Below are 25,045 nucleotides of genomic sequence, written 5' to 3' on the forward strand. Positions count from 1 at the left end.
AGGAACGTTTATACTAACTTTCATTGTATTTTTCCGCTAAACGACACACTGAGTCAACAGCAATTTCGTTTTCTTCACAACATTTGTTGATTTGTACAGAATTTTGTTGCTCAGACAAATCATTTAGGTCTGTATCGCTAACTTCAGCATATGTGTATAGTACAATTGTAAACAGTACAAGGAATACCACGTTATAATGCATCATGTTTATTCATGCAGTTTTAAAAAGTATAGTTTTATTCCACATCTGAATGCACTTTTATATCACAACTTTAAAGTTTATAGCAGACATCTTTAAGAATTATCACCATATTCCAGAAATAAATAAGTATTGATAATTAATTTATATTTTCTGCTCATGAGCTAAATATCGGAGCAAAAAGTTAAACTTGCAATGCGTAAGGCTTGATTCATAGATTTCCGATTTGCAATTTGCATTTTAGATGTTTGATGTTTGAATTGTGAATGACAGTTATTTTATGTATCTTTTGACAATTTACTTAGAGTAGACGTCTTTGTCTTTGTCAAATGTCTGTATCGCTTGTTTAGCGTATTGGAAATACAGACTATAGTATTTTTTGTCTATAGTATCTTGAACATTTTTTCCCAAGAGGCATGATTTTTCTTGACATGGGCATTACATTCATTAATTCGAGAATTGAGATCTAAATAGGTGCCAAGTTCAATGATTCGATTCTTATATTTTATTATGGACATGGATTGAGTTTCAAACTTGGTTTTAATTGTATTTTATGAGCGGTTCAAGTATGTGAATATAATGGATTGGCCCATACCTTGCACAACCTAAAACACACACTGCCTTTTTTTGATACGAGGGTTCAATAATTTAATTTAAAGTATTACTAAACATTAGTGGGTATAGATAATACATCTAGCAAATAAACAATATTAAATAACTGTATTTTATTCAAATATACTTTATTTAACAAGCAAAACACGCGTTGTGCTAACCACATAACGCGACATAAAGTAAAGGTACATTATAATATTTATATTCTGTAGATTATACACCAAAAATAGTCAGATCATATTTTAAATTTAAATTTACAACAATTATGGCACGTACGTCTCTCATTTAAATGTAGGAAATCTTATGAGTATTACAAAGTAGTTCTATCAAGTACTAATACATAATTATTGTTATACATATTCTTAATTGATTTGTAAAAATATCATTGACAATTATTTTAATTATACGTACCTAACTAAAATTAATAAAAAATATATTTACATTTTATTAAACATAATAATTATAATATAGAGATTCTATTATAACGCGAATATATTATACAATTTTGAAAATAACTAATCAAATGTATGCAGCAATATAATATAATTTTGTATTAAGAGGTCTTTAAAATATTTTCAATTATATTTATGAAAATAGTTCTACTGAAATTATTCCACTGAAGAGCGCTTAGGTAAAATACCATATGTCTTCCTTCAATAAGTGATTTTGGTTGCATCTGTGCTCATTAAAAACCATTCTTGATAATACAAATAGATTTATATGATATATTTACAACGTATACAAAATATACCCTGCTTTACCATATTAATTAAGCCTGACTTCTACTGTATCATCTAGCATTTGCTCTTCATCAGCGTCATCATCTGGGCTTAATTTGTTAGCCAGTGGTCTGGTGATGAAGAGACAGAATCCCTCTTCGGCAAGTCCTCGCATTGCACGACGTCTTAGAATTACCAATATCAGAAATATCACGATACCTTGGAGGCAGTTGAAGGTGTCCATTATTTTCCTAGAAATATACATAGTTACAGAAGTCTTTTTATTAAATGTATACGGTCCAACCCCGTTAATTTATTCAGGCTTGTAGAACACTCTAGATATCACTATTAAATATTTCGTTTACTTTCTCTAACTAAATATCTTCGATATGCGTTCTAAGGGGCGGTTTTAGCTGTCTAAACAAATAGTCGTAAAGATTTACCTAAATAAATTTGATTAACACATATTCCTAAAAATGTACATTACATCAATGTATAAATAATTGTTGTAAAATATAATTAAAAAAAATACAATAAAACGTACCAAAGGATATGTTTCTCTCCATGTGCAAAACTAGCTATTTCAAATATCCAATTAATTCCCATTACAAGAAATAGTTTAAGCGATACAAGGAATCTGTAAGATAATAAAATTAAAGTAGGTTTAAATTAAAGAAATCTAGTACGAACTGAACGTTTCGACAAAACTTACTTGCGCTTAAGATAATTTAGTTTGTTAACCTCATATTTCTTATTGTGAGTCCATAAGGTGTAGGAGGATAGTATAAAAAGGACGACGTTAATAGCAATGAGGATCGCGACGGGGCCATAGAAGTAAAGCCAGGTTTCAGCGCGCCCTGAAATTTCAAAAACATTTTAAAGTCAAAGTCAAAATCGTTTATTCACATAGGTAACACAATGTACACTTATGAACGTCAAAAAAGTTTTTTTTAGTTTATTTTTAAATTAACGCAATGCAAACGTTATACAAACTACACTTATAATATCTGAAACACTTGCGACATAAAAGATGTTTTTATCTGACTGTTTCTCTATCTCCCATCGACAGTTACAGATTTTGATAAAGATTAAACACACAAGTCATTGGCAAATACTTCTTTTTTGACCTTGATCGCAATTATTTTATATATTTTGTCGCTAAACAAAATAAATATGTAAGAATGTATATGCGATTACAGTCGCAAAATTAAACGTAGGTACTACGAAGCTATAATACTATTAAAAAGTTGGAATTATTATTATTAGCTCTCACAAGACGGAACTGACAATTACGGCAGTGATAAACAAGAAAATCTTAGAAATAAGTAGGTAATTTGATAAATCTACGTGAATGTTGCCTACATCTAGGAATCTTAGTTATTTACCGTTAAACCAGCAGGAGCCTTCCCCTATACCGGGCTTGTAATGGTTTCCCTCGACGAAGTTCGTGGTTAGGGCTATCACAAGGAAAGCCAAGGTGCAACCCCAAGCATAACTGTTGTAGATAAAGCACTGCTTTCGTTCCGTCTTTTTCAGATATGTTGCATCCCTGAAGTAAGGAAAGGTATTAGTCCCTATTATTAACTTTTGAGTGTATGAAATCAATTTTAATCAAGACTTACTGTACTGTGCGATACATGTTGATGCTTATCACATTCATCCAGAAAAATGTTGCCATCATCCAAAAATAGACTAGGAAACCTGAAACAATATGTCAATCTACCATATAAACCAATTCAATCAGAAATATTCAAAGCTTATAACTTATAGGAGTATTGGCCTAATGGTTTCAGCGTGCAACTCTTATCCCTTAGGTTGTAGGTTCGATCCTCAATGCAACAATGGATTTCTGTCTATATAACATTCGCTCGAACGGTCAAAAAGCCGACATCGTGGGCACAGGAGGCTGATCCTACTTGCCTATTAGATTAACAAATGATCATGAAACCGATACAGATCTGAGGCCCAGAACTAAAAAGGTTGTAGTGCCACTGGTTTTTTATATAATTAACTTATGAAATACCTGCTACTGTGCACATGTCGCCCCTAAATCCAGGACTTATCTGCATAATGCCGAGTGATAGAAAACCAAGTGCCATACTCATGCACATACAGATGTAGCATATTCCTTGTAGGTCTCTGGAAACGTCAATAATTATATATCGGTTACTTTAACATATAATAATAATTTTATTTTTATATATGTTAAATTGTAGATTAATAATTTTAATTTCATATTATTCAAAAAATAACTTTACTACAAGGTACGTTTCGTTATCGACTGGTTTAAATTGTATATGAAAATGTTGGTTTCGATTGGAGCTATATAATTTATTTATTTACTATTCCTACACCTAGTTTACAACACAGTAATTTTATATTACACATTATCGAAAAGGAAATACACATACATAAACATAAAACACATAATTAATCAACTATTCTGTGTGTGGTTGATTGGCGGACATTTAAAATGCCTACTGACCTATTTTAAGAGAAATACTAATGAATAAAAGTTAGTGCTGGAAAGTAGTATATGATTCGACTTACCTGAGTTGTGGTAGGTAAATGTAAACTGCCGAAGTAGCAAGCAGGAATACAACTGACACCAGAGTGAGAATACCACTAGTCTCAATATCATTGGAGGGTTTTATCTCCTCATAACACATCACAGCAACTGGAATCGTGCCTAGCAGAGGTAAACTCTGATTTCTATACATTTGGCTCAGGCAGTAACTGAAATTATTAGATTATGTTCTAAATAGTTTTTCCAGTTGAATTTTTCGGAGTATTTGAGGTGGTCGATATCCACCATACAGAGTACTGATAAGTAAAAGAGGCGTCGATTTACTGAAAGATTCAGTAAAGCTGGGAAAAGGACTTACTTAAAACGAATGAGAAATCTAAATATGTGTGTGGCAAAAAGAACGCTTCATGTTTTGTTTTACAATATGGTCATTGAATAGAATAATCTGTGATCACTGACCGATCTGGATCATCTGTGAATGCGTATCCAGGAGAATCCATAGTAGACAAGCTGGTTCCATTCACAATAACATCTTTCAAAAGCATATGCCCCAAAGTGCAGTTCATATTGACTCGTGTAGTTCGGCAGTAACCGCCTGATCTCATTACAACGTTGTCCGGGCAGCATTGTTTTAAACCCAGGGTAATCCCACATCCCAATAATACGAAGAGGATGATGGTCTGAAATTATTAAATTATATGTAAGTTAATACAAATTATACAACATTTTTACGTTCTTAATGTGGGTAGGTATCTAATTTTAGTGTAGTACCCGCATTTTCCCAATGTGGGTTTGAAAGATTCTCTTGTATGAATGGCTCTTTTTATTTTGAAGTTTTGATGTTTTTTTAAAATCAAAAGATTTTAAAAAGAATAGTGTTTCACATTCAGTTTCTCTTTCAAATGGCAGTCTCTATAAAATACAGCCAAAGAATGAGAAATTACGCAACCATATAACCCACGTACAAAATACCTATTATACAAAATAATCGGTGATTTACTGCATTTTTAATCTAGAATAATAAACGTTTGTGGGGTCAGGGTCAAAGGAGCATATTAGTACTTTGATAACGGTATATCTTTCACTCGGTGTCCGGTTATTGAACTGTTCGTTATAGTAATTATTAATTTTGATAATAATTTTCATGTGAATAATTAAATCAAACCGGTTAGCCCTATTTTAATTATTTTTTTATAAATCAATAAAAAAAATAAACTGTTACCTACAATAGGTATTAACGTTTTTTAAATACAAACTCTAAAAATAATATTATATTATTACATACTATTCTTCTCGAAGTTTTATCTCGATGCTTAAATTTGACATACTTTGATAATAGCGTTGACACTCGTAACGAAGAATGTATAAAATTTTAACATGCGAATCAATTAGATTATTTACAGAATGCTTTACAGCTTTTATGGGGACAGTCAGAGACTATGTATATTATATTATTGAATGAATAGTACTCGCGCACCAAAGACCATGTAGAACGTGAACCTTATCACTTCTACACACTTATATTAAAGATAAAATGCTAGCGTATGTAAAATATGGCTTTTTTTTCTATTTGTCATTAAAACTATAAAGATTGAATTATATTTAATTGTAGCCCACCAAGATTTTAGACATGATTTAGTATTCATTGTTATACATTCATACTATATACAGCAGATACAACAAAATAATAATTTAAACAAAGCATCGTACACAATATTTTCTAAGGATTCATAATTTTCTGTATCTTATAATTGTTTAGTCACAGTAGTATGAAAGGTCACATATTGATAATGTGTCAAAATTCAGCATTGTATATAACAAATCTCTTTACGTATTTAACGTCTCTTATCGTAATTTTTTCAGATTCCGTTACACGTAATAAAACTTGACTCTGAATCATACAGAGCCAAGCTACCGATTTTAATGCGACGTTCAGCAATTCAGGTTCAAAAGATGGTTTCACTAATCTAATAAAGTCCTTCGACACGTCTACTCGATTAACTTAAAAAACATGGTATTATATGGGGTTTTCATTAATAGACTGATTTATAAGGATCCTGTCAAGTTTAATATGTAATAAGCTTCACATTGTATGAAACAGGCCTACAGTTTCTACCCCTTTTATATCTTCTAAGCTACTATCATTACTTTCTTCAACCTGCGACTGATTCCTTTGTCAATAATATTCTAAGTCGAGTTTTCTTCATAGACTCAAACGTAAATGAAGTAACAATAATATTAATTCGAGCAATACGTCTATTTATTCACAAATTAAGTTCACAAGCCGCTAATATTGTAAATGGGTCAAGGAGCAATCAGAGATCAGTAATGATATGTATAGAGGGTAATTCGATGACATTTTACGATGTCTTATTTAATTTTGATTAGTTATCGTAGTGCCAATTGTTAGCAATCAATGTTAAAACCGGTTTCTATTTGTAAAGTCTTCGAACTGTAGATTTATTGAAATGAGCTTTTCATTTATTTTTTATATTTCAAATATCGAACAGACCATAAATTTAATTTAAAAAGACAGTTCATTCTTTCGGTATATTGTCAATTATAAGATATTAAAGATGCACACCCGGGTCCCATTCGCAAGAACCATTTGTAATTGCTACGAGTCGTAGATTTATCTGTACAATGCCTTTCCCTATTACATTTCAAGTATCCAACCGTACATTTAAATTACTAAAATCTCAATAATGAAGAATGTTTGGTTTAAACAAAGATCACCCAATTAAGATGTTCGTAAGTACTTCTAAGACAATAAAGGCTTGTTATTTTTAAACAAATGTTTATTAATCTTTACGATTATGTGAGCGGGAAAAAACAATATATGAATTTCCTATGTAAAATGACAATTGTGCGTCAATCAGAGAAAAACATCGCTGATTAACTTGTTTGTTTAGTTAATTCTTCGAATACCCAAACATTGTATGTTTATAGCGAAGGGAAATCCTATGACTTGTTCTTAAATTGCGAATGGCCAATGGGCCAAAAACAAAAAATCCACTTTGGCCTTATAATATTTTCTTTTCTTGTGAAGGTGAGGCAGTCTCCACCATTAATACCAGCTTCTCAAGTCATGAATTCCACCTTTCGAATGCTTTAGACTCTAAAACTTCGTAAAACTGAGTGACTGCTTCACAAATTCGTATTTTAATAATTTAAACAATTACAATTTATAAATAATTAATAGATGGAATTAATAGAATACATTTTAATTATTTTTTCTGAAACAATCTATCAATACTACTATATTAAGGTCAGATATTGGAGCAGGGTGAGGGTAATTAATTAGCCTAGAAGCCTGTTATATGCTAGGAAAAGTAAATTGTAAAATGTTTTTGTATATTTAGTATCGCTGGGGATTTATACTTAGTGGTAATCTGACGCATGTCTCCAATCCTAGATTCGATTCCGATAAGAATTTTTCAAGTTGGTCGGTACAGAGCGGTCATTAGCAAATGTATGTTTGCGAGGTCATGGCACTTAAACAAAGATTTTGATTACCACGTTTGTTTACGATATAAAACTATCTCTTTCGGGTCTTAAATGATACTTGTTTTCGCAAATGGTAATATATTTCTTAAGTTCTTAAAAGTTTAGAAATTTTGTTAATTATCAACTAATATCTGACATAGATAAAACTAAAAAATAAATGAAATGCACAGACTAAATGAGTTTCCTTGTACATTATCCTATAAAGTATGCTCTCAAAATTATCTTTAATACAAGTAACCCTTGGCCTCAACAAGCGAAATCAGTATTACAACAATTTAGATGTGCTAATTGTATGGTTTTGATAAACATTTATCTTATATAAAATTAGTGGACAGCGGTAATTCTTAATTTTAATTCATCCATTGTTTTACCATTAAAAACCTGGATATCCATAGTTGCTCCTCTCACACTTTGAAATCGATTTTTAATTAAATTTATTAATTACATTTATCGCTTCGTATTGCCTATAAGTGCTTGTCACATTCAATATTGGATTTTATTTTTCTTGTACTAATGTGTCAGTGTGCCGAGCGTTGGCAAGCTTTTATAAATAAAAGTTGTATTATGTATATATATTTATAGTATTGTCGTAACGCCCCAATAAATATAATCCGTTCCCAATACAATGATTTACTTTTTCACATTGAAGTTTTTAATAATACTCGGCGTACAGGGCTGATGTTCAATATAAAATAATAAGTAACACATTTTCACTCTCATACGCACACACTACGTAGGTACGCACAGACACACCAATATTTATAATTATATTTTATTATATATTTGAGATTTGCTGTTGGCTACCTAAATATATAATATAATAATAAATTTACAAAAATATCGATGCATTTTTACAGTCGAAAATGCTGTAATTTTTTTATGGTTACGTGTTGAGCTTTGCGTGATGACGCAGCAAAAAGAATTATTGAATTTATACTTTTATTTACTTGAAAGCGCTTATGATTTCTTTTTGTATTGTCAAATTATCGAGAAAAGCGAAGCTATACTGATAGAAGATAGATAAAATTGTCTTGCGTGTATTTTCTCATACAACATAGTTTAATGTTAAATATACCTAAAACTAGCGTTAAGATAAAATATAGGTTTTAAGATTGCGTTTTAGTGACGAATATCATATCATTGGCGGTACTTTAAATAAAATCCGAGAAATGAAAGTTAAACATTATGTATAACAAAACGTTGTTTTGTCTAAATGTGGTTGCTTTACACTAACACGTGTTTTTTAATTACGTAGATAAAATGAAGTACATACATATATATATTATGTACTTTATGTTTTTCTCACTTGTGTGTCATATTCTTGCACATTTTAATGCTATTTAAATGTTGTGTTATAATTTGTCACCTTTTTTAATATATAAGATTTAGAATAAAGTGAAAAAGTAAATAGGTATATCCGGTATATATGATCACTAAAATAACTACGACTTTGGAATAAAGTTTAAACTTACAACAGTTTGATATCATTTCCCTTCGTGTAGAATTAAAATTGGTACCAGTATTTTATAATGTTCTATTTGTAGACGACCGGTTAAACATCCATATCTAGTTCCACCCTTATCAGCGAATGATAGACGTAAATATATTTGAATCAAAATTCGACTAAAACCGCGTGTTGATTTATTTAGAAAATGAGATATGAATCTTTTATCGAATACCTACTTGCATGTTTTAAAGGGAAACAAAGAAAATTGTTAAGATGCGACATCTAAAAATACATTTCTCGTCCAAATATAGCCTCAGTCGCAAATATTCTTATAAGTACTTGTCAGATGTGTACAATTTTAATATAAAGGTAAAATACAATTTTAAAATTAATCTACCTACATTTAAGTATAACGAACGTTTAGTTGCTGTAATTTTAAACAAATCACCGTTCTGGCATTACAGATAATATTTATGAAGCAGGTGGCACTTAATATTTAAAAACAGACGATTACTATGAGTGCATAATTATTACTAATTAATAGTTTATTTAAATAACATATAGTACACCGGCATTTTTCCAAATAACTCACCTTCATTTTTATGAATCACAACACTTTCGGAAGTTAAACACTATTTGTAATTCGATTTTTAAAATTGGACGCAGCATGTGACATGCGTGTGTTTTGTCCACTGTCAGTGGGCAGAATAAACAGGGTACCGGTCACCGGAGGAAAGATTGATAGTGAATGAAATGAAGTTACGGTGCAATAATGGTCACAGATGATGAAAATAGTGGATTAAGTACCTAGATAAGGGTATGACTTGTCGGCGTTTTGGAAAGTCTTATAAAGGGTCGTTGTAATCGCAAATCGCACTTCGTTGTACTATAATCGGCAATGATTTATTGATTATTTATTTTGTTAAAATATTGAAAGCCGTATTTTGATTTTTAATATTAAATATTTGTGCTCACTTAGATAAAAAACATATTAGCGGAGTTACAATCAATTGTTTAAATCCATATTAATACAAAAACATTTTTTAATAAAGGAATATAATCTGCTCTGCTTATTTGCCAGCGAAGGCAATAATAATTTAATAAATAATAAATTAAGACAATAACAAGTGCCGATTGAATTCCCTAATATTGTAATTTATTAAATACTTTTACGAATATTTCATAATTTCTGGATTCATATAACAAAGGGGCGTATGTATAAATTATTTGATTTCTTTGTCTTCATTTCCTTCATTATTGATTTGACCGCCATCTATGAACTCACTAACGCCAATAAATAATTTTCAGTTGTTTTACTTATTTACGTTAAATGTGGCTAGATGGCGCTGCAGTACATACTCAATTAATGAGTTTTGACTAGCGTGTATTTTTACATCTTTTTGTGCTCATATGGATTTTTTATGGAAGCTTAATTTAAGTAAATACAAATATCAGCTAATAGCTGATATTACTATTTAAAGACTTTTCACTAAAAATTTAATTGTTTTTTTTTCATTGAAATGATTACGGTGAGATTCAGAAACAAGACTTATGAACAGAACTAACAGAATTATGATTCCATGTCTAAGTCCCTATACATTTTTGACGTTCGGGAGTCAGACTTAGGGCTATTTCCTAAAGGGCCGTCAATGCACTCGCGAGCCATCTGGCGTTGAGAAGGTATCACTTAACATCAGGTGAGCCTCCTGCCCGTTCTCGATGTGCTCTATAAAAAAAGTCTCCGAATGTTAGGTCGAATTATGCACAAGTGCCTTGATACCTACAATTTTATTCCACATACCCAAAGTATGATTGTTTAATTACATGGTTATACTAACTGCTGTCTTGATTGTTTACATAGCCCTTATTGTATGGATTTCTTTAGAATATTTTACTTTAAAGTCAGAAGTTATTGAAACAATTATTACATAATTCTTTAATCTTCATGATTATTAAAGACTTTATTTTGAAAACCAAATTTTGACGCATTAATTTGTGTATTCCTAATAAACCATTATATCAAATAAACCAATTATTCATACAGGTTCATTCATAGTTAAGGAGGTCATAGGTCATAATTAAAATAAGATACAATGTTTTTTAACGTATAAAAGCAATTTGTCAAGAAACAACAATTGTTGGTCTTGGCCTTTGACATTTTGACGTCCAGGAGTCATTGGTAGCGCTAAGTCTCAACTGAGTCTTACCTTTTTCCTTCCATATGATCATATATTAATCGTGGTTTGAACTCCCTCATGCTTCGACTTTGAGTTGTAAGTCCTAGCCTCTAGGCTTAAGGTCGATTCACACATATCAGTGAGCCCACAGTTCCGGCACAGTACCGCATCAGTGATAATTATTCTTTCAAACATTCTCTATGGATGTATTCACACTTGTCAGTGTCAGTGCCGGCACCGGCCATCACGGACGTGATCGGCGACAACGATATTTTATCACGGATCACTGACGCCGCTGCATCGAAATAAAAAATATTATGCATTTTAAAATATTCAAAATACTTTCTTTCGTCTTTAATTAATTCTTTGTATAATGTCACGAATTCTCCTTCTGATTCTCTTAACTTCCATGCTTCATGTACCCATTTTCTTTTTTTTCCTCGATTCTCTTCTACTTCTTCGTCTAAAGCAATGGCTATCATAGCTAATTCTGTGTTATTGAAGAGTGCCATCAAAACAATCGACGTCAACGCTAGTCTGAAGGGAACGTCGTGCACGAAGACCCGCAGAGATCTGTACTGATATGTGTGAATTGAAGCACTGACGCACCACTGTAGCACGGATACGGAACTGTAACGGTACTGTGCCGGAACTGTGGCTTCACTGATATGTGTGAATCGACCTTTAAACTGCTTCTGTTATTATTATTGAACACGTAAAAAAGGAATAAATTAATAAACAAAAAAGCGTTAAAACGTTATTTTTATTATGAAATTATAAATCATTGTTTAATTAGAGCGACATTAAAATCACCATCGTTCTAGTCGATGATAATTAAAGAAAAACTATTATATAATAAATACTTAAGAATATTGAGGCTTTATTGATTAATATAAACTTATTATTATGTACATCCTAATTCATTGTTCAAGTACATGGCACGTAGAAAAAATGTAAACATTGATAATGTATAAAATGTTTTATAACATTTTTCCTTATTCTCAATTTTATCAGTTTTGTGTATTAGTTATCGTATCGACTAGGTATCTTTGAAACTCCTATTTATAAGTACAATTATTATTGAAAAAGTAAATTAATGTATATAATTAATAATCCATCCGAAATGCACCTGTTTCTTTGATAATTTCTATATCAACACGTAGGTGATTTGAGCCTTCCTGACACATGTCGTGGATTTTGACACATTCCAGTTTCCTCACGATGTTTTCATTCACAGTACGAGGTAGTCTTAGGTACGCACATAGACAGAAGGACGACCGGGGTAAGATTTCAGGGATAGTCGCACGCTGAAGTCTAGGCCAAATCAGCTACTGTTATATAAAGATAATTGAAATCAGTTTGAAACACAATTGTAACCTTTGAACAGTTTCGTGTCCTTGGTGATATAAAACGATTGACAATTTTTTTTATCAACAGCATCTCTTATTACAGACGCGACACGATCCGTAATCGCAATCAAACGAACGCTAATCTTTATTCAATTTCACCCGAATATCTCCTTGCAGCATAGCGCATTACAATTGGACAGAAAGAGAAGAACGTATGTTTACCAGTGTAGGCTTATTTGTATGAATAGATAAGCATGCTTGTGCATTAAAATACAACATTCAATTAAATGAAAATGATTTGATCTAACCAAATTGCTCGTTTTTAAATGCAATATTTGCAATATTTTAAGTTTAATTAATATTATTTATAGCTTCCATTGATTGAATATAAACAAATCTTATCTAAATACATTTACGAATATTAGTTGTAAGTTTTTAAGTATACAGTTTATAACGTAACCGTGTTAAAACTGTCCGGCCTGGTAAGTGAATTCGTGGTCCGGCCACGTATAGTATCTTAACAGACACAAAGCCTTTCAAGCAAAATTTCTTCAAATATTGTAATGTTTTTTATCGTCTAAAGGCACGTCAATGGTGTGTTGTACAACTTCTTCGGCGTCTTCTGCGATCGCCAGGTATCGCTCAACTAAACCGGAAACACAATCCAGGCAGCCTCTTTTGTATAGTGCCTTTAATACGCGCTTTCGTAGCACGACTAGTACGATGAATATTAAGACGCCTTGGGTGAGGTTAAATATGTCCAAGAGTGTCCTGTAACATAGAATTTTGTATCAGAATAATATTAGAATAATATCCGAGCCCTTACTATGTAACTTCCAATAGCCATTACATACCCCAATAATGAGTATAAAAATACCATGTGATCCCAAACTTGCATCATCAGCACTATGGATATTAAAAGAACAACATCTTATTTTACATAACATAAAATAACATTTATTACTAACGAAACACACACACAGAAACACAAAATAATAATAATAAAAAAATAGGAACGAAAAAAAAAGGAATAAAGTATATTTAAGTGTGTAATACGTGCTGTGGTAGTAACTGGCCCTGGCTCAGCATTATGCTGTGCTCCACAGCGCTGGTCATTCTGCCAGAGACCACAACAGTTAGTTTGGAAATGGAAAATCTAAGTATTTAATCGCCTTCCTAGAAGTTATAGATCACTGCCGTGTAATGCTTTTAGGAGGAAGGTGATTCAAATTTTTAAATGGGAGATGTACGTGGGAGATTAATTTAGACCATAAGTTATGACAACAATTATTAATGACTTAACTGTTCTTATTATTATGATATTATAATAATTAATATGACTTTTCCACGCCTATTTTTATAGTGCTAATTGATTTTTTAAAATAAGTAAACCATCTGAATGTACCACTTTGCAAAACAATTTATTATATTTATTTCTGCATACAAAAACGTGGGGATCAGTTTTACTATCGCTATTGGATGGTAACCACTTTGATATAGGGACCATTATCCTCCCTGATCAATGGGATTAAGTTCCAATATTGATGTTGCAATATATGTATCGCTAATAATAGCTCGGGGTCGCATGGCATAAAACCCTATTGGAAACTACGGAGTATGTACTCGGCGAGCGACTATAATCTAGTTTAAAAGTGTCTGTAAAATTGTTTTTGTAAAACGTAGTTTCAGATCGTTTACAAACAATGTGTTATTAAGAATTTAAATGCTATTGGAAACTGCGGATAACTCGGCGAGCGATTTTAATCTAATTTAATAAAAATATCTGTAAAATTGTTTTTGTAAAACTAAATTTCAGATGTTAAAACAATTCGTTATTAATAATGTGTTAAGAACTATAGTTTGGAGTCAAAATATTATTGCAAATTTTATTCGTTATAACGTTAAATTACGGAGACATGACGTAATATTTGCATAAATTATACAGTCAAAATTCAAGTTTAGTTACGTAGATTCAAATGAATAATTTTCACATATTTACAGCGAATTGAAGGCTGTTTATGTTGAAATTATTTCACTAACCAAATTATATGTGCTTCGAAGAAAGAACTAATCATTTCAAATATCCAGGGCAGACCCATTATAATAAACATCTTTAATGTCATTCTGAACCTGAAAGAAAAGAAATCATATTATATATCATCATTATAATAGTAACAAATCTTCGCCTTAGCTTAGTGGTTAACGAGGCAACTAAGGCCCTGGTTTCTATAAATCAAATATTTCAGTTTGGTATAAAAATAAGCTTATTATTGTGTCTTCTCCATTGCCCATTGAGTGCTTACGGGCTTTCATGAATGATTCTATACAAAGTTCCATCAAAATAGTTATTACATTTTAGTCGTCATCAAACTCACGTATTTTTAAAAGCAACTCTTATTTAATAATGCAGCACATAACGCATTGGCTTGTCAAAGTAGTGCGGAGTTGAGTCCCGCTGAATCAATAATTTAGTTTTAATTTATATACACTTTGACGTATATATTATATTTACTGTAAATTATTTTGATAAACAATACATACTTATAACGCAGTTCCTTGACGTGTGTTGATAAGAACGTGTTTCTCCACAAGTAAAATGACAAGTAGCAAAATATACCTATATTTAGTACCATGAGAATTGATAGTACACTATACATGTAGTACCATTGTTGCCTTTTATCTGGAATTATAAATAATAATAAAAAAATTTTTTGATTGTTAGCGTACGGGTAGCGTATAGAGAATATTATTTACGGTTCACGTTTCAAAATAAGAACGTTTTTAAATAAAATTAAAATAAGAATATGCAATTATGAATGAATTGATTGAACGACCAAAAGTAATAATATTAGCTCATTACCGTAAAACCAGCAAGTGTTGAGACCGATGCCTGGTTTTTGATGTTTTCCAGGATGGAAGTTGACAATGGCCATAGCTATTGTGATAAGCGCGGGTGTGCCAAACGCGTAAAGAGCGTACCAGGAAAAGGTGCGCCAGCCATAGTCGGGCACTGATGGACGTCTGCAATGACGTAACATCTGATAAATCTATGGCTCGTGGAACATTTTTAAGTGCTGAGTAAATGACAGGAATGAAAGACAATTCCATAAAAAATAAAAAATATTTTTTTTTGAAAATTGAATTATAATCTGCTTATAAAATTATGATTGATAGGAGATTCTTTGTAATACTTACTTGATTCGAAATAGAATCTGTATCGAGATAGAATTCATCCAGAAGAAACTTGATACCATAAAGTAATAGATCAGGAATCCTGGAACATTTGAAATCGCTGGTAAAAATGTTACAAAATATTTGTCACATTCATTCGTGAACACAATATATACGCATTTTACAATAACAATATTGGTACTCTTCGTATGCCGCCGTATTAGATAATTCGTGAATTTATATAACGTCACCATTTTGCATGCGTCGTAAATAATACGGCCGCGGCGTCTAGAAAATTTTTAAAACTTAACAGATATTAAAATATTGTTTTTACAAAAGTTATTATTCGGTATTTATAATACCTTAAGCGTTATTCGATTAAAAAATCCGTATGGCTAGCATTAATCCTGAACCGTGTACTGAGTTAAGGCCAATATCATTTTAGGTTACGCTTTGGTTTTAATTTTTGAAATTGGTTTTTCCGTAAAGCCGTACTCAATTAAAAGTTTTCTGATTGTCTTATCAGTTATGTAAGTGTGAAACGGTAAATGTATTATGAATTTCCTCTTTGCGCACACGCATAAAAATATTAACCGGTACTTATTACTTATAATTGTTTGGTCCAGACTATTTACATATGTATTTTATTTTATTGAATATATTTTCACGAAGGTACGCATAACGCAACGTCTTAAATAAGATTGTAGTATGACCTAGTGAAAAAGCAGAGTTGATCTAGTAGTTTTTTGTTAATTTCATTTTTATTATTTCTAAGACATTTTAAATAATCTAAGTGAACAAAAAAAAAACAAAGAACACTAAAGGGTTTAACCTTGAAAAAAGGCCAGACCCAGAGGTCGTTGGTTCGATCCCCGGCGTGGACAATGAACCTTCTACGCACACATATATCTGCATCAAACACTCGCTTGTACGGTGAAGGATAACATCGGGAAATCCGCCATTTTTCGAATCCTAAAATCGACGATGTGTGTCACAATCGCTGATCACCTACTTGTCCATCTAATAAAAATGATCAAAGAAACGGAAGAAGCCAAGTATATAGGGTTGTAGCGTCACTGGAGTATTATTATCGTATTTATAAAATTAACAATTTAATTACCTCGAGCTGCGCATAAATTCATATCGGAATATTCAGTGAGTTTCATTATACCCAAAATACTTAGTCCCAGCGATAAGCTCACGCAGAAACAAATTATGCTTTTGCCTTGTAGGTCTCTGAAAAAAAAAAATTAGCGAATTTGTTGCCGTTTTACCACAAAAATAACTGGTATTTAAAGATAAGTTTAGAGTGCCAGTTATTTTTGCTAATTATTAGTTATTAGCTAATTTATTAAGATAAAATTATGTAATTTTTTGTATACGCCTTAGTTGTGACTGCGTCGTATAATGTATTTTGTTCTTGGCCAAACCAAAATCGTTTTAGATGCGTAGGCTCACCTTGAAATCAAATCAATCACCAAGAAACAGACGCTCTACCTCAGGTCTACATAAAATACAGCATTGAATTGTTTTTGGATGCAGATAAAATTGTCCTTTGGACTGTCAACACAAACGGGTTCTTGACTGGTTTCACTATATTTGTTAATTTCTAGCGTGTTTTCGTAGATCAAGTATAAGGTATCTATCTCTGAGGCCCGGGTCAACTATTACGTTGTACCAAGGTCGGTTTCCATGATAATTTTTTAATAGTATCAGTTATCTGTGCGTAAAAAAAATTCGAGGCTATCTTTCTCTGTTCAGCTGTCTCTAAATAAGTATACAATTTTTTTTACTAAAGTTGTCTTCAACTCACGAATATAAACTCAAATTAAAAAAAAACTCAATTAAAAAAAGTATTATTTTTAAAGTGCTTTAAATATTATTATATTATTAACCCTTTTGTAGGCTTGTTTTGAATACAAAGTAAGAAGTCCAATTAATAATAAATAATTGCAAATATAAGAGATATTAAGCGCTTCCTAAAAATATTCACAGGTTGTGATAATTATTGTGTTTATTTTACTACATTAAAAAGTGACGCGTAGAATTGTGCTAGCCCGTGTGTGATTATTTTAATACATACTTGACTAACGGTTTCTTTATTAGTAAAACAATATGCTTGAAAATACAAGAAAATATGACATTCAAAAGAGACATTAAAGTATAGTTAAATATTAATTATTAGTACTCACCTTAGGATCGGTAATGCGCAGTAAATTATAGCGGTCAAGGCAAGAAAAATTGCCGAAACTATCATGCAGTAACTCAATACTAAGTCCGTCGTCGTATCTTCCTCTACTTCACAGAATAATAACAATTTTAACGTGCTATTTGTAGTTTCATTTGCGGCACAAAATCTGAAATTTTTATTGAAATCACTTTACATACCTATGAAGTTATTATTAGAATTCTAGGCCTTGTAGAGGATCTTTTAAATTTAAATCGAATGAATATTAAAATTCGTATTTACAATGAAAACTAAATCGATGATTATAATGATTATCATAATTTAATCGCAAACAAGAAGTTGAAGAGTGAAAACTCTTGAGAATAATTTCACCTCACACATAGGTGTATGATAATAGTCACGTGCTTGGTGACATAAAATTATATTATTTGTGAAAGGTGCATGTTGTATGGTATATAACGGTTAATACGTACGTTCCCGCGTCTTGTATGAAAGATTGATCTTCAATCAATAAGGTAGCCGATTCATCATTGTTCACTGTAAAGTTGTAATCCGCTTCAAATAATCTTACGGTTTTGTTACAATTCAACCGTATAGCCTTTTTACTCTCATTGACTGGATTTACACAGAATGCTTCATTTTCGTCTAAAATACCATCTTCTTCCAAACAGCAGTAGGTGTTTAGAGGATCACTTAGAACTAAATTAAAACACGCGAGAACACACAGTATTCGAAACATTTTAACACGTTCCGGACCAAGGTGAATGAACACAACCGTCTTCATCACCGGCGCTTGATTCACTAAAATAAGTTCGTATACGTGATCACGAAGTTGCGTTGCGTTGGCGGATTTTGGACTGTAGCACGTGGAAATAGCGGATGGTTTGGTAGAATTAAGTGGTTTCTATTATCGAGTGTAAACAAATGATTATAAAAGATTTGTATCGTGTTATTCGTGCTGTTTCATTCAGTTATTTTGACTATATTTGGTCCGGTTTAGTGCAACAGCCGGCTTTGCTAATGGTATTAATGGATTTACCTATGGTCATAGAGATAGTAGACGTGTTTATACTATTTTTATATATTTCAAAGTCGTTCAGCACGTTATTATTTAGTAATTACTTTGGAAGTGAAACATTCTTGTTCGGTTGCATGATCTACGTGCGTTTACGCCGGTTTTTCTATTCGAGTACATCTGGTATATGTGATGTTGTACACACAAAATTAAAATAGATTACTTATTAAAACTTTAACAAAATTTAAATTTAAGAACAGATTATTGGAAATAATTTTCATAAAAAATCCATACACAAATATATTTTTATATACCTTTTACATAGTTGTCATAACATACAGACATATTTATAGATAACCAAATATAAAAGGAGTCCTTGTTATGAAAGGACCGTTAACATTCCAATATTACAATACAGAATTACGATAAAGATAACAGGTTTTATTTAAACAAGTTGCCTTTTTAATACTCATTAGTTTTTATCTATAATTAACATTGCCAATGTTAGTAATTAGTATATCTTCATATAAAAATGCTAAAATATAAAAGATTTTTAATATTATATAGCGCTTGATAATTTAAAAACATATGTCAAACCAGATGGCTTGCGGTTTAGGTCATTTTAAACTAATATATTTTTGACGAAGTATTTGTATTACTACTTAAAATGTATGTTTCTATAGTTTCGCTTGGTAAAATCGTAATTTTCATACATATAATAAAAGGCAATCAACTTTTATATATTTATTAAAACTTAGATACATTACAAATAAAAAGAAGTAACATACATAGTATGTATGTTACTTCTTTTTATTTGTAATGTATCTAAGTTTACTATGTATGTTACTTCTTTGTATTTCATAGTTAGGAAGAGGCGGCTTTATCGGTAACAAGCGATCTTTTCCAGGAAACCCTAGTAAGAAAATAAATAAATACGAAAGGTAAAGTGCAAGAAGTCCTTGCACCAATTTCACAAAAATAAAAAACTAAAACAATAAAAATACAACACAAAAGAATAAGAAAATCACGATTGATACGAATAGCATATAGTTAGGTGGTTCTGTAGAAGACTTTTAAAAGAGGTTAGAGAAGTAGCCAATCGTATGGAATTGGGGAGCGTAATCTACAACAATCTACTACTTATGGCGGAGATCCTAAACGACGTGCTTAAAAACCAAGGGCTGTGAGATGGACTTTACAAAATGCATCTATCGGAGAAGCGTACCATTCATTTTAAGAGGGAGTTCTGGTATTGAAAAGAGCAGTGTTGGCCTAGTGGCTTCAGCGTGCGACTCTCATCCCTAAGGTTGTAGGTTCGATCCTCGGCTGTGCACCAATTGACTTTCTTTATATGTGCGCATTTAACATTCGCTCGTATGGTGAAGGAAAACATCCTGAGGAAACCTTAGACCCAAAAAGTCGAAGGCGTGCGTCAGGCACAGGAGGCTGATAACCTACTTGCCTATTAGATCAACAAATGATCATGAAACAGATACAGAAATCTGAGGCCCAGACCTAAAAAAGGTTGTAGCGCCACTGATTTCTTTTTCTGGTTTTGAAAAGGTTGAGTATAGAAGATAAAAGTAATGGTATAATGAAACATACGAACATATAAGCCGCGAAATTAGTATCTACTTGTCAGATAAGTGTATCTCCCGCTTCTCTTACATTTCTCTGTATCGAAAGTTTATTTTGTCGAATTATCTCAATTAATACCCGCTACGCAACGTATATTATAAAGTAGTGTGAAGCAGGAACTCTATACTATGTAATTATTATTAGATATTTTTAACTTATCATAGTTGGGTTTTCCCTTGATAAGCCACGAGTTTTGGTTCATTTGGTTAAATTTTTTACAGTTGTTGCAAATGTTAAAATTCTACGCGAGGTTCGAAATAAGTGACGAGACTGGAGATCCCATGACTGATAAGGACATGGCATTGCAGCATTACTCAAGGATAACATCGCTTCAGGTCAGTAATTTTGATCCCTTTTGAATCTTGTAAGTAGTCGTCACTCAAAAATTTCATGAGTAGAAGATGTGCAAGATTTTACCTTGCATCACTTTTTTAGGATCAAGGACTGTTTCGTCCAGTGCCCAATGGGAAATAGAACATTCTGTATCATACATACATAATAATTAATCCTTTTTATTTCCTATATTTTTACAAGTATGTATATGTGTGTATGTATATTTTGTACCATATTCTTGCAATAAATAAATTATTATGATTATGATTATTATTATTATTATTTTAATTATCGATGCATCGATACGCCTTTTTGCCGATACTATACCGATACTCTTATAGAAATATCGCTGATACCGATACCGATATCCACGCTTATCGAATTACAATGAAATAAGGTAAAATATATCAAGTTTGGTTAAAGTTTTAAATTTTTATTATAAAATATAAACAGTCACAAACTTTGAATAAGATTAAAGGTTTAGTTATTAAAATTAAAACTTAACAGTAATAATTAAAATAAAATAAAATAAATAACAGTTAATAATTAAAATTAACATTGATATGATTTTTGTAATTCTGTATTTTATTTAATTTGGTATTGAAAAAGTACTACGTGCGATACAAGTTAAAAGCCAACTAAAGTTTCTAGCGAAATGAAATACTCAGGGACAAAGCGGGTGAGATAGATAGATAGTCCGTGCCTCGTATTCAAAGTTTGTGACTGTTTATATTGTATTGCAACGCACTAGATCAAACAAGATGCCGTTTACGTTACTTTTTAAGCGCGAAATTTGAAAAGTATCGTATCGGCAATTAAAATATCACCGATACCGATATATCGGCAAACACACAGTATCGGTATCCGATGCGTCCCTAATTTTAGTTAATATTTTATTTCTTATTACATTGATTACAGAAAGCAGCATTTTCAAAGTTCCCTGATTTGCGACTTTTTGCCCTTGCCAATGTGGCAAGTGTGGACACGAGAGAATCCTTACAAAAGCATTTTGGAAACTTGAGGTAACATACTTCAATAATATTGTAAGTGTAGTAGTAGTAAGTAGACTAAGAACTAAAAAAAAGTATAATCAATATTACAATTAAGCTACAGTATCAATTACCACACGAAGCATTCTAATAATGATAGCAATTACAGATAAATAATGTCAAATCAATTCCGTCCAAGTGTACGTTTCACTTTCTTATTACTAAATTTATCGGTCAGATCCAATTTCGCAGTTTTTTATTTAAGTTAAAAGCAATAGTTTTATAATTTTTATCTTAATGTCTAAGAAACACAATGTAACTTTTCACGCCGTTTACAAAAAATCCAAATCAGTTAATTTATTCTTTATGTAAAATGGGCTAAATGTTAACAATACATGCTAATTACACTAATATGTTATAAATTATGTTAATAATAAATAGTTTCTTTGTAAAGAAAGTAGACATTCAAATTGATTAATTATAAAATACCCCACAATAAGCCATATAACGATAGTCATGCAAATATTATCTTAATAAAAACAGTTTAGTTATTTATAATTGTTGTCATAACTCCTATGACAAAAATGGTCTATATAATCTCCCACGCTATAAATGGACCTTGCGTTTAACGAAAAAATCACCAAATATCTAATACGAGTACAAGTCTGAACTGTCAATTAAAAAATAGTATACATATTTACAATGTAAAGTCGTTTAGACAGGCCGCTCTTATTTAAGCTTGAATACAATAGAACTTTACAAAATTGCCTAATGCATTCCAAAGCTATGGCAAATTAATAAAATACTTACCAGCTAAAATTGTACGTTGATGTATGAAGCTGGTTCATGTTTCAGTGATCGGGCATTACGCGCAATTGCAAATTATCTGAATCTCATACCACCCGAGGGCAGAGAGTCCGAGGCTGCTTGGCATCGTTTGGACAAACAATTCCTTCAGGAGTTATTGGTAAGTGCTTGTTCATATTTTGTTTTTAATATGCCATAGGTGGTGTCAGACTAGGCGCATGGTCAAAAAACTAGCCTGCCCTTTGGGAGAATCAGAAAAAGTGACATCAAGTGACAAAAATCAGAAAAACTTATTATAATTGTAAAAACTTTTTTGGTTTTCTAAAAAAGAATGTTTTTCAATTTCTTTTAAGTTTTTTAAATCGAAGTGGTTTTGTAACCTTCGTGTCTTGCATGAAATTCTGGCCGCGTAAGGAGTATTTAGGTCACCGCTCATCTTGGAAGCTGGTTTATCATGTGTTTTTATTTGGGTATCTTGAATATTTAAACAAAAGGTTATTGTGAGAATGTCGGTTCATATTTCTATGGGCTCAATAAATGTAGTAGGTAATGTGACTAACACATTTTAGTTAATGTATAAAAATTAAAATACAATTTGTAGTTTTTGTCATTATTGTTTATTAGCTAATTAGATATTATACACAGGCCTTTTTGGTCCCTTCTTTTTTGGGGGCATGTTAATTTTCAAAAGTTGTCCAAATTTTCAATGGCTTTTACGTAGAAAAGAACTTTTCAAAAATATCGAAAGTTTGCCATATAAACTGAAAAGAAACTATATTTTCGCAATTTCTGTTACTGTGTTAATTACCTGCTATATATATGTATATATAAAAATAATTTAAAACAATAAAAGACTAAAAAAATAAATATAAAATATTCGGTATTTTCTATAGATTTCCCGACATGAACGCCGTATATCACAATTGGAAGAGCTGAACTCTATGCCCCTATACCCCACGGAGGAAATAATATGGGACGAAAATGTCGTCCCAACTGAAATATACAGTGGCGAAAACTGTCTCGCACTGCCCAAACTGAATCTACAATTCCTCACTCTTCATGATTATTTATTAAGGAATTTTAACCTGTTCCGCTTGGAGAGTACATGTGAGTATTCATATTGTTCAATTACATATTATAGACTAAATTAATTATACATTACGCGCCTCTCCGCTTTAAGACAAATACATTACATATAAACGAAATTTGGCGTTGAGAGGGGTCTATAACAGGCAAAAAAGGCAATGGAAGAGTGTAGTGAAAATAATAATGTGAATTTGACTCAAGCAATTTAATTTTAAAAGAAATATTTGTATGTCATGTCACATGTGTTTCTGTCTTTTTTATATCTGCCAAATAATTACTAAATGTTGTAACAAACGCTACGGCTGAATATTTTTCAGGCCGCTAGTTAAACGGCGCCGTTTAGTTAAAGGCTAGGCTGTTAATTGAACGGCTAATTAAGCTAGTTGGCTGCGACATATATAACATATAGTGTATAACACCACCGCTATATGGAACCAGCTACCCGCCGAGGTATTTCCGAAGGTATTCCATACAAATTCATACAAGGTCAGCCACGCACTCGCGAGCTTCTGGCATTAAGGCTGTCCATGGAGGGCAATATCACTTAACATCAGGCCTCCTGCCGGTTTGCCCCCGGTTTTAAAAAATAATTACAATTGACAAGATGGTTACTTTTAATTTATTGACGTTATTTAAAATACGTACGTAATGTACGTTGGTAATTCTAAATTACGAAATGTTCTATTTGTCATACGTGTAACCATTTCAAGCACTGAAGGCAACCGTAATAAAAGCATTATTTTGGTATAAAATCTAATACTAGTAGTAGGTCGCGCATTTGATATGCGTTAAAGCGTATTTGTTTCTTTGTGCGCAACCTGCTCGTACGGATATGTATGCCTATGTAAGAACAATAGTAAAGAAAAGTGGATATATACTGAATAGATAATGGATGAATAATATAATAATACGTATTTAAAAGTAACTTGACAATAATGTCAGTTCAAACATGTGGTGTCGTTAAAACAATTGTTCAATAAAATACGCTCAAATTGTTTGTTAATTGTTACATAGTAATTCAACGGTTGATTGTAAATAAATTGGATTGAAACAAAGAGTTGTACCTCTAATAATTTCAAGAAGAATAAGTAGATTTGCAAATAAAAACTAAGGATTTTTATGTGATGATAACTACTCTGTAGTCTTTTTGATATTCGAAAGTAGCATTGGTGTGTAGGACTCGACCCACACTAGAATCTCCAATATTCAGAAACTGGGTGAGCAATACCCACTAACCGTTGGTCTAAACCGCGGTAAACTAATAAATTTACATAATATTGT

General features: G+C 31.6%; 4 protein-coding genes across 5 annotated transcripts in view; 1 reads left to right on the forward strand and 3 right to left on the reverse strand.

Moving 5' to 3' along the window:
• Positions 1-438, reverse strand: part of LOC125054874 (probable G-protein coupled receptor Mth-like 5) — a 37,506-nt gene extending 37,068 nt beyond the window's left edge. The window contains exon 1 of one of the 2 annotated variants that reach the window (XM_047657020.1): positions 19-436. In XM_047657020.1, the coding sequence (XP_047512976.1) occupies positions 19-205 (187 nt within the window). In that variant the 5' untranslated portion in view covers positions 206-436. Of the gene's footprint in view, positions 1-18 lie in introns of both variants that reach the window. The other variant, XM_047657017.1, reaches the window with a different exon arrangement.
• The window catches only part of LOC125054872 (RNA helicase aquarius), a 61,108-nt gene that overhangs the window by 9,007 nt on the left and 27,056 nt on the right, over positions 1-25,045 (forward strand). Inside the window, exons 7-10 of the mRNA XM_047657008.1 lie at positions 20,771-20,884; positions 21,801-21,904; positions 22,727-22,838; positions 23,572-23,785. Coding sequence (XP_047512964.1) covers positions 20,771-20,884; positions 21,801-21,904; positions 22,727-22,838; positions 23,572-23,785 — 544 coding nt within the window. The remainder of the gene's footprint in view (positions 1-20,770; positions 20,885-21,800; positions 21,905-22,726; positions 22,839-23,571; positions 23,786-25,045) is intronic.
• LOC125054877 (G-protein coupled receptor Mth-like) lies at positions 1,340-9,769 on the reverse strand. Its single transcript, XM_047657022.1, has 9 exons — positions 9,604-9,769; positions 4,517-4,737; positions 4,081-4,266; positions 3,554-3,669; positions 3,153-3,231; positions 2,916-3,079; positions 2,243-2,387; positions 2,075-2,167; positions 1,340-1,781 (listed from the first exon to the last, which is right to left on the reverse strand). Exons 1-9 carry the CDS (start codon positions 9,607-9,609, stop codon positions 1,577-1,579), a joined length of 1,215 nt encoding a protein of 404 aa, XP_047512978.1. The 5' UTR covers positions 9,610-9,769; the 3' UTR covers positions 1,340-1,576.
• On the reverse strand, positions 12,469-18,707 carry LOC125054876 (probable G-protein coupled receptor Mth-like 4). The gene is made up of 8 exons (XM_047657021.1): positions 18,370-18,707; positions 17,901-18,065; positions 16,829-16,944; positions 15,733-15,811; positions 15,398-15,558; positions 15,079-15,217; positions 14,578-14,667; positions 12,469-13,308 (listed from the first exon to the last, which is right to left on the reverse strand). Exons 1-8 carry the CDS (start codon positions 18,678-18,680, stop codon positions 13,089-13,091), a joined length of 1,281 nt encoding a protein of 426 aa, XP_047512977.1. The 5' UTR covers positions 18,681-18,707; the 3' UTR covers positions 12,469-13,088.

The sequence above is a fragment of the Pieris napi genome, chromosome 12, assembly GCF_905475465.1.
Source record: "Pieris napi chromosome 12, ilPieNapi1.2, whole genome shotgun sequence".
Classification (NCBI taxonomy): domain Eukaryota; kingdom Metazoa; phylum Arthropoda; class Insecta; order Lepidoptera; family Pieridae; genus Pieris; species Pieris napi.

Excerpts from the sequence above, each read along its gene's own strand:
- LOC125054877 (XM_047657022.1), bottom strand. Across the intron at positions 3,232-3,553 it reads CGACATGTGCACAGTAGCAG|GTTTCCTAGTCTATTTTTGG; the intron begins GTATTTCATAAG and ends ATATTGTTTCAG. Across the intron at positions 1,782-2,074 it reads GGAGAGAAACATATCCTTTG|GAAAATAATGGACACCTTCA; the intron begins GTACGTTTTATT and ends GTATATTTCTAG.
- LOC125054876 (XM_047657021.1), bottom strand. The coding sequence starts at position 18,680 with ATGAAGACGGTTGTGTTCATTCACCTTGGTCCGGAACGTGTTAAAATG. Across the intron at positions 18,066-18,369 it reads TTCATACAAGACGCGGGAAC|ATTTTGTGCCGCAAATGAAA; the intron begins GTACGTATTAAC and ends TAAAAATTTCAG. Across the intron at positions 16,945-17,900 it reads TGCGCATTACCGATCCTAAG|AGACCTACAAGGCAAAAGCA; the intron begins GTGAGTACTAAT and ends TTTTTTTTTCAG.